Here is a 16666-nt window from a genome sequence, read left to right as displayed (position 1 = left end):
CACCTTACTTGACATTTTAATCTTTTTGTTGGTAAAAAAATAAAAATACAGTAACAGTAGTACCACTTTCAGAGTTCCTCAACTGCTCTCTCTATCAGTTCACCATTATGATTATGTATGTTATAGAAGTTGGGATATTCAAATGAACACCCCATTCCTGTCACTATGGGGCCGATTTCAAAATGAGTTGTTTTTGTAGGGTGGAAACAATAAATGCTTTTTTCAGACAATTGAAAATAAAAAACATAAATTGTGATTATTTAAATAGTGCGATTTCCAAAGATATTATCAAGAAACTTGGCCTGTATGGGAAAGTTTCTGCCTAATTGAATTGCATCTCAGCCCAACTTAAGTTTAATCTTATCTCGGCAAGCGTTCAGTGTTTTAAAATAGAGGAAATATTTTTGTATGTGTATGTTTGTAAGGTTTTCATTTATGGATTAACATAAAGGGATAGGATAATGTTAATTTTATATTCACAATCATTAATTGTGTGTTTTTCCACTGTACAATGACATGATGAGTATACTTTCCATGTGTGGTAACTTTATTTGGGGTAGCAGACCTGAAATACTTTTGAGAAGTTGACATGTCCTGTGGCATGTCTTCCATCTATTACATTTTAACAGCATTTTCTGTTTTTAGTATTATTATGCATGCAGCTTTTATGACCTCATAGTAATTAACATGAAATACTATATTAAGGTATAATGCAGTTTCCCACCATCAAGCACAACCGGCCAAAGCCTGGACCCCCCAGTTAAATTGCTCTAGAACCGCCACTGGTGCTCACCTCCTTCTACACATCTGAGCCAAGAAGTGTTCAGCAGCTTTCAAACATGTGTCTGAAAACATAAAACCACATAAGACTGATTTATTTTAATGATATCTTCTTAGATGATTGTCATGAATCCTTTACGTATTATTTGGTCATGTAGACAAATCACAAATGTATTGCACTTACTGGCTCACTGGTGTTTGTCCAGTGTCACAGTTTTTTAGATTGAAACAATGCACGTTCAATTGCCTGTTCAGCTTTTAAACATTCAATACTGTTTTCATGGCCTGAGGAAAGAATTGGGTGCAAAAGTGACTAGGTTTGAGTTCCCTGATTGTTTTCCCAAGGAAACCGGAATCAAACTGGAATGCTGTTGCCCTGGTAAGTTATAGATCAAAAACCTGAGTGGGAGTGTCCTCAGTTTAAATCAGGGTGATTACTGTGACACTGCAGTTAAAAAAAATGTTTTATCCAACCCTGTCTGTTTGACACTCTGTTGCTGTTTCAGATTGAACTCAAGGAGCTTTGAGTGAATCATCATGGATGAGGACTTCGACATTGAGCGCCGCAGGGAGATACGGAGACAAAAGCGAGAAGAAATGCAGAGGGAGGCAGAAAAGTAAGACACACACACACACACACACACACACACACACACACACACACACACACATTGGTGTGGCTATCCTTATGAGGACTCTCTATAGACATAATACATTTTACACTGTACTAACTACAGATTCTATCCCCTAACCCTACCCCTCACAAAAAACTCTGCATTTTTACATTTTCAATAAAACATAGTTTAGTATGTTTTTTTTTTATTTGAATTATGGGGACACTAGAAATGTATATATAAATGTATAGCACAACACCCATGTAATTACCAGTTTGTAACCTTAACAAAAGTCCTCGTAAACCATGTAAACCTGCCCACACACACACACACACACACACACACACACACACACACACACACACACACACACATTGTCCTTTCCTCAATTTCTTGAAACATTCAAATGAAATAAAATCTCATTTACTGTCTAGTTTTATTGTCTGTTTATATACAAGACATACACTCACTGAGCACTTTACTAAGAACTCTATGGTCCTAATAAAGTGCAAGACGTGGTCTTATGCTGTTGTAGCCCTTCCGCCTCAAGGTTTGATGTGTTGCATTCTGAGATGCTGTTCCGCTCACTACAATTGTACAGAGTGGTTATCTGAGTTACCGTAGCCTTTCTATCAGCTTAAACCAGTCAGACCATTCTCCATTGACTTCTCTCGTCAACAAGACGTTTCCGTCCACAGAACTGCTGCTCACTGGATGTTTTTTGTTTTGTTTTTGTCAGCATTCTGAGTAAACTCTAGATTGTTGTGCATGAAAATCCCAGGAGATCAGCAGTTACATAAACACTCAAACCAGGCCATCTGGCACCAGCAATCATGCCACGGTTTAAGATCCGAGATCACATTTTTCCCCATTCTGATGGTTGATGTGTACATTAATGTGGCAGAGCAGAGGGCGGGCCAGGTCATGATTCCGCACACCCGGCCCCTTATTAGGCTGATGAAAACCGAGAGGGATAAAGGCGACCGGAGACCGCAGTGCGACAGAGAGAGTTACAGGCAGCTGCCTGACACCTGTGTGTGTCTTGTTGGTTCAGTTCTTGATTAAAATATTATTTATATTGTTAAGCCGGTTCTCGCCTCCTCCTTTCCATTGAACTGTGTTACAATTAACTTTACTGATTGCACTGCTTCCACACGATTGGCTTTTTAGATAACCGCATTAATAAGTAGGTGTACTGGTGTTCCTAATAAAGTGCTAATTGAGTATGTATATACAGTATACCTACAAATATCTAGAGTTTTAATATTTTTAGATGATGCAATAAAATTCAGATCAATGCTTTGTGCTGTCTGTAATATTCTGGCCAAGTTGGATTGACCTGCATCTGTGTGCTCCAAATAACGCTGCTTCTCTCAATTCTGTTCCTTATAAAGGTTTACTTGACATGCTTGTTAATGTCTTACTTAGCTGATGGGTTGGTAGAGTAAAGCCATATAATATCTGATTTTAGACAGATATGGATGGGACTATTTTCACATTCTTTCACATTTTTTTTGTGACATTTTTTTTAATGACAATTAAGCAAAAATTATTTACCCTAGGCTCGTTTAAGACCTATTTGAGTCAGATTTGTTCATGCGTGTTTGTTGCACATAGTCTATGAAAATTGGCTATTTGGAAATCAGTCCATTTCTGGTATTGCTTGAAGTGCTTTCCTGCAGAGAACAGTTATGTTCTTCACGTTATACAAAAATATATATGTAAATTAAATTTAAAATGGGTTATTTATATTCCACAGGACGTTCACTATTCTTCTCAATTCAATATTGGTATATATAAAAAAATTGTAGTTGCATGGGTAATTGCACTGTGGGTTTGGCAGGCCTGGTTTGTTTCTAATGTTTATAGTTGAAGATGACTTGGCCCACTCATAGACTGAAAGCTGCAGTTTCTCCATCCTTCTACAACACCCACTGTCCAGCACTCCATATAAGGCCTGCTCAGCAGATGTGTATAGATGACAGATCCTTTACAACTCTTTGTGAGGGGTAGGCTATTACATATTCCAAAGAACATATGAAAGTACATGCTAACATCACATGTGACTGTAAGAAGCGTTACAGTGCATGTGAACTGATGCTTTTCTGTTCCTTGTGCATATGGGTTACCAGTAAGTGTGGTTGTTTAAATGGAAAGTGCACTTTTTTGGCTATTCTGTGGATATTAAATTCCCCATTCTCCAATTTTTTGTTGTTAGAAAGTATTTTTTAACATTGAGGAAAATGACACGCATCAGCTATAAGCTTCACAAGCCCATAGCTGTACAAACAACCTTGAGTTGAAAAGGAAATCAAACCTTTGATAAAAATCAGTTTGAAATCCAGCTGTCTGGCCAATTACACCACTCCTTACTTAATAACAGCCTTTCATCTGGAAAAATGAAGCATTCTGATACTGTAAAGCTTCTTTCTTTCTTTCTCACTCACTTTTTCTTTTTGTCTGCATGTTAAACATTAAGTGAGGAGGATATATTTTTCTTCTGCTGCACAGTGCCATATTTCAGTCTGGTCCTCTGAACTGTTTGGTGCATATAGTATGTGCTGTAGTAACCAAGAGGGAATGTTTATTGAGATGGATGAGTCTCGAGACAGAAACCTCAAGGAATTTCTACCACATCCATGGCTTTGTAGTGAAGAAAACAAACTTTATTGAAATCATATCTGGAAAAGATATATTTTCTATGAAAGTATTGATGAAAAGAATCTAAACTCCCTCAAATTCCTGTAGCCTGTCATGGTTTCCAGTTCAAAACAGCAACTGAGAAAACCCACATATTTATGTCAAAGCAATCATGGCATCACCCATAAATCCTTAGAGCTTGATTAATCATCTCACCAGATGTGTTAACATTTTACTAAACACATTTACTCATTCAATAGATTCAGCACATTTCCACTTCAGAAGACTGGTATCATAATTATGTCCAGTTAAATCTTCAACTATCCAAATATTTTCCAAATATCAATTATATTGTCCATGAAATGTCTTCTAATTAATTTGTTCAGAATGTGAATTGCAGCAACTCATTTTGCTGTTCATCTTATTCCACAATGCCACAGTAAAAAAAACATTTCACAATACATGTAATCTGGATTATGTAATCAAATTACAAAATTCAAGTGCATGTAATTAAATTACATAACTTTTTGAATACTCATAATCAGTTTACAGTTACTTTAGCAAGGATTATGTGGCAATTTACAATGCCAGTAAATTGTTAATAATTTATTGATTTTCCTATTTCTTTCATTTAAAAAAAAATAAATTGGCCTTCTGATATACGCAGGTATATAAGTCACTGAGTGTTTTCAGTTGGGGTGGTGGAATCACACACAGACCTGATTCAAACCAATAACCAGGTGGCTAATTACACTGAAGATGGAGTGGTTTTACTCCACATTTCACCACCATATTTACAAAATAATTTCACTTTTAAGACGACACAGGGCAAAAACATTATTATGCAATGTAAAATGTACTGATACACATATTACATGAATTACACAAAGTACATTACTTGGGTTACAATTATTTCTAAAAATATGTAATTATTTATGTGTAATACAATTAAAATGTGAATTTATATGTTCATAGAAATGTCTGTTTGCGTATCTGTGACTGTCACGAACATTGAGAGCGCCTCCCCCTCCAGCCGTCGGAGATCAGATTTGCCGGAGTTTTGATTATAGACTACATTTCCCATAAGCCCACATACCTAGGTCTGATTACGCCCCAGCTGTTCCCTATTTACCATCCACTATTTTCTGTAACGAAGACACAGGCTGGTTGGGATCCATAAGCAGTATTTAATGAATACACAGTAGTGGTACAGGCAATGGTCGACACGGGCAAACAGGTATGTAGGAGGCAGGCAGAATCAACGTGAGAGCAGGCAGGAGATCGGGGCAGGCAGCAAACAATCAATGAACTATGAACTGGCTAAGGTAATAATGGGCAGGCGGCAAACTAACACGGTACAGGAACAAAGCAGGGTCGATACACAATAGACAGAATGATAAACAGGGTAAACGCTTGGAATTGTAGCCGGAGCAAAACAAGACTTCGCAAAGAGTGTGAGTAACTGAGCTGATTAAATAGTGGATGGTAAACAGGGAACAGCTGGGGCGTAATCAGACCTAGGTATGTGGGCTTATGGGAAATGTAGTCTATAATCAAAACTCCGGCAAATCTGATCTCCGACGGCTGGAGGGGGAGGCGCTCTCAATGTTCGTGACAGTCACAGCTGAAGTGTGCGCGACAATGGACATGGAGAAAATAGACATTCGTTGAGCGGAAAAACAAAACAAATAATTTTGACAAGTGTATTAGAAAGTAACTTAAAATTAAAGTAATTAGTAATGTGGTTACTTTATAATTAAGTAATCATTAAAGTAATCTGGTTATAATGTTAGAGAAGAAGTTAGGAATTTGTAGTTGATTACTTTTGTTAGTAATTTACCCAACACTGATTACAACTCTGATGTAATCTACCCAGCACTGACAATAGTACAGAGTAAAAATGTTTTGTCAGGTGACCTACAAATAGTGCTTCATGCCATAACATCCAAATTAAGTGGTTTTATTAAATTCAAATATATTATTTAATATGACAAAATTTACCTGACCAATAACATGAGTTATATTAAGAAGTAGTCAGATCAAGTAAAAATCAATCATTAAAACATTTAAATTCATCTGTAGTGCTTCAGTCTCTGTTAAGAGTGTGAGCTTTCTCTCTCTCCATCTCTGCATTTTATCTTCAGCACTGGAGGTCTGAAAGTTATTGTATTCATTCAGCAACACGTCTCACAGAAGATGTATTCTTCCAAGAAAATCACAGATACTCCATCTGACTGTCTGTCTGGATGTCCTCTCCACATTTGGAACTCCCGAATGAAATGGATTGTTTTGGATTTCCGCTGTTGTCCTGGAATGGAGAAACAGAATTGTGGTCCCTGTTATGGGTCTTTCTCTACCATCTACAACATCTGCAAATCATTGAGAAGGGAAGTGAAGAAGAGACAGGGAAAATAAAACTTATCCTCCATCAATTGGCCATTTGAAGTGCTCTTGTTGCCTTATAAACCCCAACATGCCATGGCAAACTAAAGCCAGGCCAGACTCACTCAATTGCAAGTAGAGAAAGCATTTCAGTCCAGTAGAGCGTTAAGGATGTGGGAAACGTCTGAGGCAGCTATGAGGAGAAAAATGTGGAGATGTTTTTGTATAATTTGGCATTGGACTAAGTTTACAGTCTGACTAATTTGCCATGACGCAAGGATGCTAACAATGCTTTTTTCTTCTACTTGCTCTCCAAACCTCTCTCTGTACACTCATGTTTAAGAGATTTCATTATAGTTGAGGTTTTTGGGTTTTAAGCAAGTTGGTGAACCACACACAAATAAATATAAGACACTGTTTGTATAAATCTTAATGTTTTCATATTTAACATTTTACCCTGATAGATTTGTGGAGTATCTTCATAAGAACAAAAGATTTTTGGGAAATGCACTATATGGTAATACCATGTTTTCTGGACATGTATCATGGTAATACCTTGGGCCTTTGAAGTACCATGTAAATACCAGAATATTTGAATATGATAATAATTTAGTACCATTGTCAGTGTAACATGGTATTACCATCTGACACATCACTGTACCATGGTCCTGCCACAGTACTTTGCAAGGCTCTCCTGTGTACATTGCAAAAACATGAGTGATCAATGTATAAACTTTAGTAATAAAGTAATGAATAATAATAAGAAATTTAGTAATAAAGTGACAATTTCACAGATGATGTGTGAATGCTATTCAAAAACATATGACTCTAAAATGAATTTGTTCTTTTAGTCTAAGAATTTATTTGTTGTAATAATTTCCACCATTTACACTCACTCTGTCATTTTCATTACATCATATAATCATTATTGACTCCTCAGGGTGATGTAAAGTTTATTACTCATATGCGATTTCTGCATTCAGCCAAAATAAATATACAGTATATACTATATACAGTATATCTGTCAGTATTGTCTTTCTTCATACTAAAGATTGAGGGTGTGTGTCCCACTACAGGATGAAATCTCAGGATGATGAGGTGGAGGCAGCTCGGGAGCTTCGTAGACGAGCCCGTCAGGAACGCCTGCGCAACATGGAGAATGAGGAGTTGAGTAGCACTACAACAGAAACTTATAGGTAAATCCACCCTATAAACGGCATTCTCGTGCCTCTCACATGCAGGAAAAACTAAATCTTCTTCACTGACAGATTTCAAAATCAAAGGTCTTACTAGAAAAAAAGAAATTATGATCTAAAGTGAATTTTCTTGATAAAAAATATGATTGTGTCTGTAACATGTGCATGTAAAATGGCTAGGGTTATTTCTATTTCTTCTGCTCCAAACTTACTTCAAAGTTCTCTGTCTGCTCGAATGAATGTAACACATCAGTCACCACTGTTCAATGCACTTTGGATCGTATCATTTATATGTATAAATGTTTTCTATCTGAAAGGACTAAATATTAAATGAAACAAATGACACTGTATTCTAATTACAAATTATTTAAATTGTAACTGTAGTGGAATACAATTACTTATATTTGGTATTTTAAATACATAATCCCATTACATGTATTCAGTTACAAACTGAACATTTACAAACAAAGGAAATATAATCCAAGGCTGGGGCGGAGGGTAATTGGGAATCAGGACTGACCAGACCGAGCAGGACTGGAACTGGAAGCAAGATCAACTGGAAACACAAGACTGGACAAGACAAACTGGCACTGGACAGCAAACATGAGGAGGCTAAAATAGGGAGAGAAATTAAACAGGTTAACCGGGGGCAGGTGAGGTAAATTAAATAATAATAAGCAAACAAGGAGGCGGGGTGTGATGTAAGACAGAGAGACACATGGAAATACAGAAACAAAACAATGCCATGTGCTCTCACAAAACAACAAAACATCCGAATGGCATGAGCGCGCATTGACAAGACAATGAGGCAATATATACCCATGCCAACTGACAAAAAATATGAGAAAATGCATAGCAATGGCAAACAAAGCGATGCTACGCATTCTCACACTAAAAGAAACCTGAGCGTACATTGCGAGGTAAACGCCACTAGATGCATGCAACAGGCGACAAAAACAAGACAGAAAACCTGTGCAAGAGTTCGCCAACACACACCCGACACCTTAGATGGAAGTGAATGAACCTCAACACAACATGAAGATAGCTTGCGACCTAGGTGAGCAACGCAACATGAAGCGCACACGTGTTCGCTTAGACAGACAAACTATTTACTTGAATGCACCCACATCAATAACAGACAGACTTGGAGCACGAGTGTCCGGATCCAACACAGACCAAAATCAAACCAGACAGGAAGTCAGAATCCAGACACTCTGCTCCCGACATGAAACAAGACAGACCGAAGAGCAAATGGCAGGGAATACAACCGAAACTGCATGCTCACACAAAGACAGACAACCAAACACAAGACAGACATTGGACGATAATCCCACGGCCCTGTCAGACAAAAACACTACAACTACGTAACTCACTGCTTAACCACCATAGTATGATGCATCGTTGGAGAAATTAACTACCTAGTGACGGCTGGTTCCCGAAACCATAGTAACTATGTCACATCCATTGTTCGAACCACGTTGGTTCAACAATATAGAGCTGCCGTTAATGACGTTAGGCAGGGGGTGGAATAATAGCTTCTGAGGATATCAAATTATAATAGCTCATTCACACATACTTCAGAAAGCTGTTTAGTGCACAAATTAATTTGCTGAAGACACAAAAGCTGTGTGTACTATGTAATGTACTATGTAATGAATTGCGCTGCAATAGTGGGGTTTCCCTTTCATGAGACTTTGGGCTTCCCCAACTCACTTGAGCACATATGCACATGAGCACTCTTCAAAAACATAAGAACTTCTCTTATGTGTTAACATGGACACATAAGCCATGTTCTCCAACAAATGCTGTGTGTGTTAAAGTGCTTTATCTTAACAGCCTTTAGTTAAATGGTGCATTCGCTTCTACATTACATTTCAGATCGCCACTTTCTGCAAAACCCCGGAATAAGCAGTTTTCTTAAGTGCATGTAAACGTGGTCAAAGTCCTGATAGAATGAAATAATATATGTTGAAATATATGTGAAAGAATATGTTGGTCCCGATGGAACTTGCGACCATAGTTGTCTAACAATGCTTTTGGGAAATGAACCCCAGGTTGGGATACCCAAACTGACAGAGCAATGTTTTGATAGCGCCACAGTGTTTATACTTTTAAGGGGAAACAAGCTATGAATAGCTTACTTATAATGATTCTGCATATTACTAGGCCTATAAGTTGAGATTAGAGTATTTTAAAATAAACAAGTAACCATTTTACTAATAAACCTAACTAAAAATTGGACTACCATTTAATCTAGAACCAAAAACCTTTCCTTAAGACAAATACTTTGTACTGATCTGATAATGTGTTGTTTTCAGTTCTGAGACATCAACATTGATCACTAGTTCTGCACCGGCTGAGGATGATGACCAGGCTCTCCTGGATAGGATTGCTAAGAGAGAAGAGCGGAGACAGAAAAGAATGATGGAGGCTTTAGAGAGACAGAAGGAACTTGACCCAACCATCATGGATGGAAGTGTCATGACCACTACAGAGCCATTTCATAGAAATGGTGAGCAAGAGTTCTCCCAAAAAGAGACAGAAACCAACCACTGGGAGGAAAGGGAACAGAAAAAACAAGAGGAAAAGATAAAAGTAACCAAGACAGAGGTTGAGGAGACAACCACGGTAAAGGAGGAGCCAGCTCCAGTCACAGCTGCTGAAGAACCCAAAGAAACTCCTGAGAAGATAGTAGAAGACAAACAGGAGTCTTACCTCAAAAAACAGGTTATTTCTTCAAACTCATTCATTCTTTTTCTGTCATTCCATATTATGATGAAAGTCCATTACTTTAGCTCTGTGCTTTATGTGGTTTCTGTGATATTAGTTTAAGATCTGTTTTGATGTTTCATTTTTTACAGGAATCTACAGAGGAGAAACCCAAAGAACCAGCTGTAACAAATAAGGTATGAAAGTCTTATGATTCCATCTGGGTTTTTTAAAGTTGGATACAATTTCTTTGAATTGATTTCCTAACATTTGTTATATTTTGTAGGAAGAATCTGTCAGTGCAAATAGAGAGACTAAAGAAAAAACAGAAGCAGATTTAGCAAGTGCAGATTTAGAAAATAAAGAGGTTGAATGTCTTGTATCAAGTATGGTCACACAAGAGAAACCTGCAATAGAGGACAAAATAGTAGAAGTTGAAATCAAATTGGAACCAGCTACATCACAGAATGAAGAAGTAAAGCCTGCGGCGAAAGAGGAACCTGAGAAGAAACCTGAGGAAAAGCCTGTGCAGAAAGAGGAACCTGAGAAGTTACCTGAAGAAAAACTTATGGAGGTTAAGGTTAGAATACAGGATTCAAAACCTCCAGTGAAGGAGGCTGAGAAACCTACGAAAGAACAAGAAAAACCTAATGTACCTGAAAAGACTGTTGAAGAAACACCTAAAAAGTCAACTAGGGAAGTTGAGGTTAAGGTCCAAATCACAAAGAAAGGAAAGGAGAACCCACAAATGAAGAGGCAGGCTGAAGAAAAACCATCAACACCAAAGAAAGTTGAGGAGAAACTTGTGACACCAAAGCAAGACATTGATGAAAAGCCAAAATGGAAGAAAGTGAGAGACGAAACTGAGCCCAAACCTTCAGAAAATGCTAAACTAAAGAAGAAAGAGGTATTCACCTCTTACCCCGGGTCATGTTTAGATATCACAAATGTATGCATAGTTCACGCATTTAATGAATTTCAAACTGTTTGTGGTCAACAAGCATTGCTTGCCAGTTTTACCCTAGATATGGGCAGCTTTTTCACAACTTACTTTTCCACTTCTTAGCTTTATATGTGCAGTTCTGAAAATGCAGTGTTTTTGCAGTGTTTGTGTCAAGACTACCTGGTGCGCCATTTTAAGCGGTTTTACATGGTGTGCAGTAGGCCTTTTCCTATACAGCCTTTTTCCATGCACACAAATGGTCCGATATGTGCCAGCCAGGGACAAGGCCAGAAATCTCTAAATGAGTGGACCTTGGTGAAACAGGGTGGATCTCTATTCTGTGCCTACTTTCATTGTGAATATAATGAAGGGCACCCCTTTCCCCAGCCTTTATCAGTCAATATTCACTCATTTACCAAATACGTAGAGGTGCATAATTATATGTACAAAAACATGAATTATTATTTCTTTTTTTTTTTTTACAATTATTACGTGTATTATTAGAAATGTACCTCAAGTCATATTGATGCAATTGTAATGGGGTTGTCTCAGCTTTGTGTTGAATAAAGCACTCGATTGACACCATCTCACACCAAAAAGTGGTGGTCAGTCCCAATAATTATGCTCACGAATGTTCCACCACAACCACTCTCTCGGCTGGCACAAATCTTAATCTTTATGTATCCAATAAACCTCTAAACACACAGCGAATCAGAGATGCGCATCGATAGCTTCTCTTTCGTTTTCCAAAATATGATCAAGTATGCTTCTTCAAACGCCCGTATTTGCGTCTAACTGCGTTTCTTGTTATTTGTCACCCCGAGAAGTCTTTAAGAGGCCCTATAATGCTTTTTGGGATTTTATCTTTCCTTTAGTGTGTAATATAGCTAGACAGCTATGTAAATGATCTACAAAGTTACAAAGCACAAAGTCCACTCCAAAGGGAGTTACTCTCTTCCACAGAAAGCACTGCTCCTGAACTGCCTGAAACACCTGGTTTGCAGTCCAGCCATTACTTCCTTGACTTAGCTATGTCACTATGTAACGTATTTGCATAATGCCGACCTAAGGGCTACTTTAAGATGAAACTAGTTTATGGTAAGGGTATTACATTTCCGAAACACACTCAGACTGGGACTGGGCCAGCTGACCAAACAGAGTAGACAGGGCTTTTCAGAAAGGGGGGCTTTAAAGAGACAATAAATGTGTAAGCTTGTAAATGAGCATAATATGAGCTCTTTAAAGGCCGCGTGCCACACAGTTGCGGGTAGATGACAAGCAAAATTACTTGCTAATTTCATAACCTGCCGTGTCATCTACAGAAACATATACCACCCTCTCACATAAAATAATAATAATAAGTTAGACAAAGTGTGGATAAATTATCTTGGTGCTAAGCGGATCTGTTTACAGGCATGTACGTAGAGAGCCGCGCGGTGAGCTATTTTGCGTGTGACAAAATGCAGACTGTTCCTGCAGTTTTGATTGGGTTGACCAGCCATCAATCTGGATGGGCTAGTGCCACTCTGGGCCTATTTTGGCCTTGCACTTGGTGCCAGTACAAGTTCAAAGATGTCTGCCATTGCTTTAGCTAATTACAAGATAGTAAAAACATATTTCTCTAAATGAAGTAATTAAATTAAAATTAATTAAAACTGTATTTTGTGGTATGAAAGTCAGAGCTAATAAAACTAACAAACTTAACTTTACCATGATGATGGTAGAACCAATGTGCATGTTTGTTAAGCCTTTTTCTCCTTATATGGTTTCAGGCTCTAAATGAGTTTAGAGCTGCACTTCTTTCTAGCAAGTCAGTTGACTGGAAGCCATCTTTGAAACACTCCTGGGAAATTATTTCTAGTCATGACAGTGCAGCTCCGATCTACTTGAATGGGGAAAAGACCGAAATCTCAGAAACTCAGAAATTAGGATCAAAGAACATATTTCAAATCATCAGTAAAATCTGACAATGCTGGAATCATAAAATGTGCTCCTTTACATCAGATTACACACACAATGTAAGATTGCCTGATTCGATTGTGTGACAAGGGAAATTTCAGTGAATTAGTGGCTTCAATAGACTTGAACTATAGCGCACGAGTGGTATGGACAAACTTTATGGTGCTTGTGGAGATAGTCACAATAACACATTTCTAAAGTTTTTCTACTTTCCAAGGGGAGCGAGACCCCCAAAATTAGAACCACTGATCTAAGCTAATGAAGCACAATTGATGATATCATGGTTGTCTAATTTTACTGTTGATTTGATTTTACTGTTGATTATGTTATTTGATAGTAATCTTTAGGAGATTGCGGTCTTTCCCATTCAAGTAGATAGAGCATTCCCAAGATGGCCACTGAGTGGACTGACTTGCCTTGAAAGGGTGTTTGGCCTTAAGCTGTCCTGCACGATGAATTCTCTTAAACGACGCCTCAGGTCTACCTTGCTGCCTCTCCTATTGAAACAAGATAACGGGAAGCCGCGATTACTGCATACTGTGTAAAACTTTCTTAAACCCGGCTTTTTGCAGTGTCATTTGCATGTGGCGTGGTCTATTCTCCACTGGCGGTGCTCACTTGAATGGCAAACATCATGTTAGCTTCACATTGAGCAGCACTGCTATCAGTGCTATATCCACCCATTATTAGTTTCAAAAATGCACTTGCTTACACAGATTTCACAAAATTATTTGTTAGAATTTAAGGAGGCTTGTATTTATTCCCTCTCATTAGGTTATGGAGGAAAAGCCAAAACCTTCCTTTTTACGTGACAAAGTAAGTTAACATCCCTGATAAGATCACAGCTCTACTACAACACCAGTGGCTCTATTTAAAAGGATAGTACATACACACACACACACACACACACACACACACACACACACACACACAAATTCTCTCATTATTTACACAGCATCATGATGTTACAAACCTATATTACTTTCTTTCTTTCCGTGACACACAAGAGATGTTAAGCATCATTCACCATTCACTTTTATTGCAATTTTTTCCATTCATTGAAAGTGGATGGTGATTGAGGCTGCATTCTGCCTAACATCTCCCTTTTGTGTTTGACATAAAAAGACACATGGGACAACAATATGGTGAGCAAATGATAGCAGAATTTTATATTTGATAGAATGACAGCACAACCTGAGAATAAAATGATAAACAATCAAATGAATTTGTTGTTTCTCCATTCAAGCTGAAAGTGACAACAAAGCCACATGATACAGTTGACAGCACAACAAAAGCCAAGAAACCAGAGAAGATGCTAAGGTACGGAGGATTAATTTGTCATGTAAGAATTTTTATATTTACATTTTCCAGGTATCAAGTTTTTTGAGAGTCATGATTAATGTAGAGCAATTTTTGTTAAGCCCCACAGGTTTACGCTCTCCTGAAACTGAGAAGCAGGATCCCATAGCCAAGCTGGAGGCAGAACGCAAGCTACAGGAGCTGAAGCGACTGAGAAATGAGACTGACAGCGAGGTTCTGGAGAAGATGAAGCAGAAGCAGCAAACGGCTCAGGCCGAGCTGGAGGAGCTCAAGAAGAAGAGGGAGGAGAGGAAAAAGATTCTTGAGGAAGAGGAGAAACAGAAGAAACAGCAACTGGCAGAAAAGAAGGCCAAGGAGGAGGTAAAAAAATAAAAATCTAAAGCAGTACTACTCTCCATCTGTAAACCGCTGTTAGAGAATATAGCTGAATCCCAATTTACTTCCCCTCCCTACTTACTTTACTTCTAGTTACTAAAGTTAACAAAGTTAAGCTCAATCGACAGCATTTGTGGCATAATGTTGATTAACACAAAAAATAATCCTCCTTTTCTTTAGAAACTGCAAAAGTCACAGTGAGGCGCTTATAATGGAAGTGAATGGGGATAATTTTTGGAGGGTTTAAAGGCAGAAACGAAAAGCGGATAATTTTATAAAAGTAATTACATTAATTCTTCTATTAAAACTTGTGTATTATTTGAGCTGTAAAGTTGTTTAAATCAAAATTTGTACTGTCATTAAGGGGTTTATGGCATTATGTCATCATGGCAACCAGTGTAGGGTGTAATCCAATTACAAAGTAATTAGTTACTGTAATTTAAGTAAAAAAAATTGTTTAATGCATAATGTTTTTAAATTCTTGTGATCAGATTACAGTTACTGACTTTCAATTAATTAAATATTATTTATGTGGAATACATTAATTATGGCCCTGTAAAAATTAATCGAGAAGGAGAAATGCGAGGTGCTGAGTGTATGACTTGTGTGTAACAATGAACAAGAAAGAAATTTAGACATTATTTTATATTTGAGCTGAAAAGTGTTTTAGAAAGTAACTTTAAAAGTGAAATAATTAGTAATGTGATTACTTATCAATTAAGTAATTGATATAGTAATCTGATTGCATTTTAGAAAAATTATTAGTAATTTGTAATGGATTATTTTTTAAAGTAATTTATCAACCCAAAAATCATGTCTTGTGTCTATACTTTTGAAATGGTGAGTATTTTAACATTTACGTCATGGCCCCTTTCACTTCTATTGTAAGTGCTTCACTGTAAACCAGATTTTTAAAGAAAGGTAGAGACTCAAAATTAATTTTTTTGGGACTCAACATTATGCAACAATGCTTTCAATTGAGCTTAACTTCTATTGAACCTGGAATATTCCTTTAACTCCTACTAACTGTAATGTGGTATGTGGTTTATTGCAGTGCCAAAGTATATATTCACTTGTAAAGTAAGTCATTTTGCAGTAGGACATAATGTAAGTAATCGCAAACCTCAGTGAGGCAGGCCTTGTGGCAAAAGAAATAGAAGTCCCCTTTTCAGTTAAAAGAGAAAAAAATGCCTTTTTGATAGAAGAATAGACGATTTGTTTACTCTTAAACACACAGACGCATTAGCTGGAGCTGCTTTTAAAAAACCTCAATGACTTTTTATTTGTGTGTGCTTTGAGCTTAAGAAGTGAGATGGCCACCAAATGAACTGACTTGCCTTAAAGGGGCTTTTGTAAGGACTCAATACTATTACATTTAAAACATACTCATTCATTATAAAATTGCATCTTGATACTGGATGATATATCCTCATACCCAACACCAAGGATTTTTGGGTAATGTTAGCCTAAAAAGCACACGGGTGCTAGCTTTGAATCTAAGCTGACTACTGTAAACGCTCATCTGAAATACGTCCATAAGACGTTTCCTCTCAGATGTCAAAAAGACATTCAGCAGATGTCTTTGAGATGTTTATGTTTTAAAATGTTTGTAAATATGAACTTTTTAAGATGTTTAGCAGATATTACTTGTGAATGTGATGCTTTCCAGAGGAAATGCTTTGAAACAGACGTCTCAGAGATGTACGTGTGCTATCTGGGGATGAGACTAAAGAGTGTTAGAAGTGGAA

The 16666-nt window shown here is 37.4% G+C and overlaps 1 protein-coding gene across 3 annotated transcripts in view; it reads left to right on the top strand.

Moving 5' to 3' along the window:
- Window positions 1-16666, top strand: part of cald1b (caldesmon 1b) — a 32425-nt gene that overhangs the window by 6886 nt on the left and 8873 nt on the right. The window contains exons 2-9 of one of the 3 annotated variants that reach the window (XM_052119751.1): window positions 1287-1397; window positions 7493-7612; window positions 9931-10339; window positions 10474-10518; window positions 10608-11228; window positions 13998-14039; window positions 14470-14543; window positions 14645-14903. In XM_052119751.1, the coding sequence (XP_051975711.1) occupies window positions 1318-1397; window positions 7493-7612; window positions 9931-10339; window positions 10474-10518; window positions 10608-11228; window positions 13998-14039; window positions 14470-14543; window positions 14645-14903 (1650 nt within the window). In that variant the 5' untranslated portion in view covers window positions 1287-1317. Of the gene's footprint in view, window positions 1-1286; window positions 1398-5175; window positions 5272-7492; window positions 7613-9930; window positions 10340-10473; window positions 10519-10607; window positions 11229-13997; window positions 14040-14469; window positions 14544-14644; window positions 14904-16666 lie in introns of those variants that run through there. The other 2 variants (XM_052119752.1, XM_052119754.1) reach the window with 2 other exon arrangements.

Source organism: Xyrauchen texanus, chromosome 46 (assembly GCF_025860055.1).
Source record: "Xyrauchen texanus isolate HMW12.3.18 chromosome 46, RBS_HiC_50CHRs, whole genome shotgun sequence".
Lineage (NCBI taxonomy): Eukaryota > Metazoa > Chordata > Actinopteri > Cypriniformes > Catostomidae > Xyrauchen > Xyrauchen texanus.
Note: the sequence above shows the minus strand (reverse complement) of the source record. Positions and strands in the feature narration are given on the sequence as shown.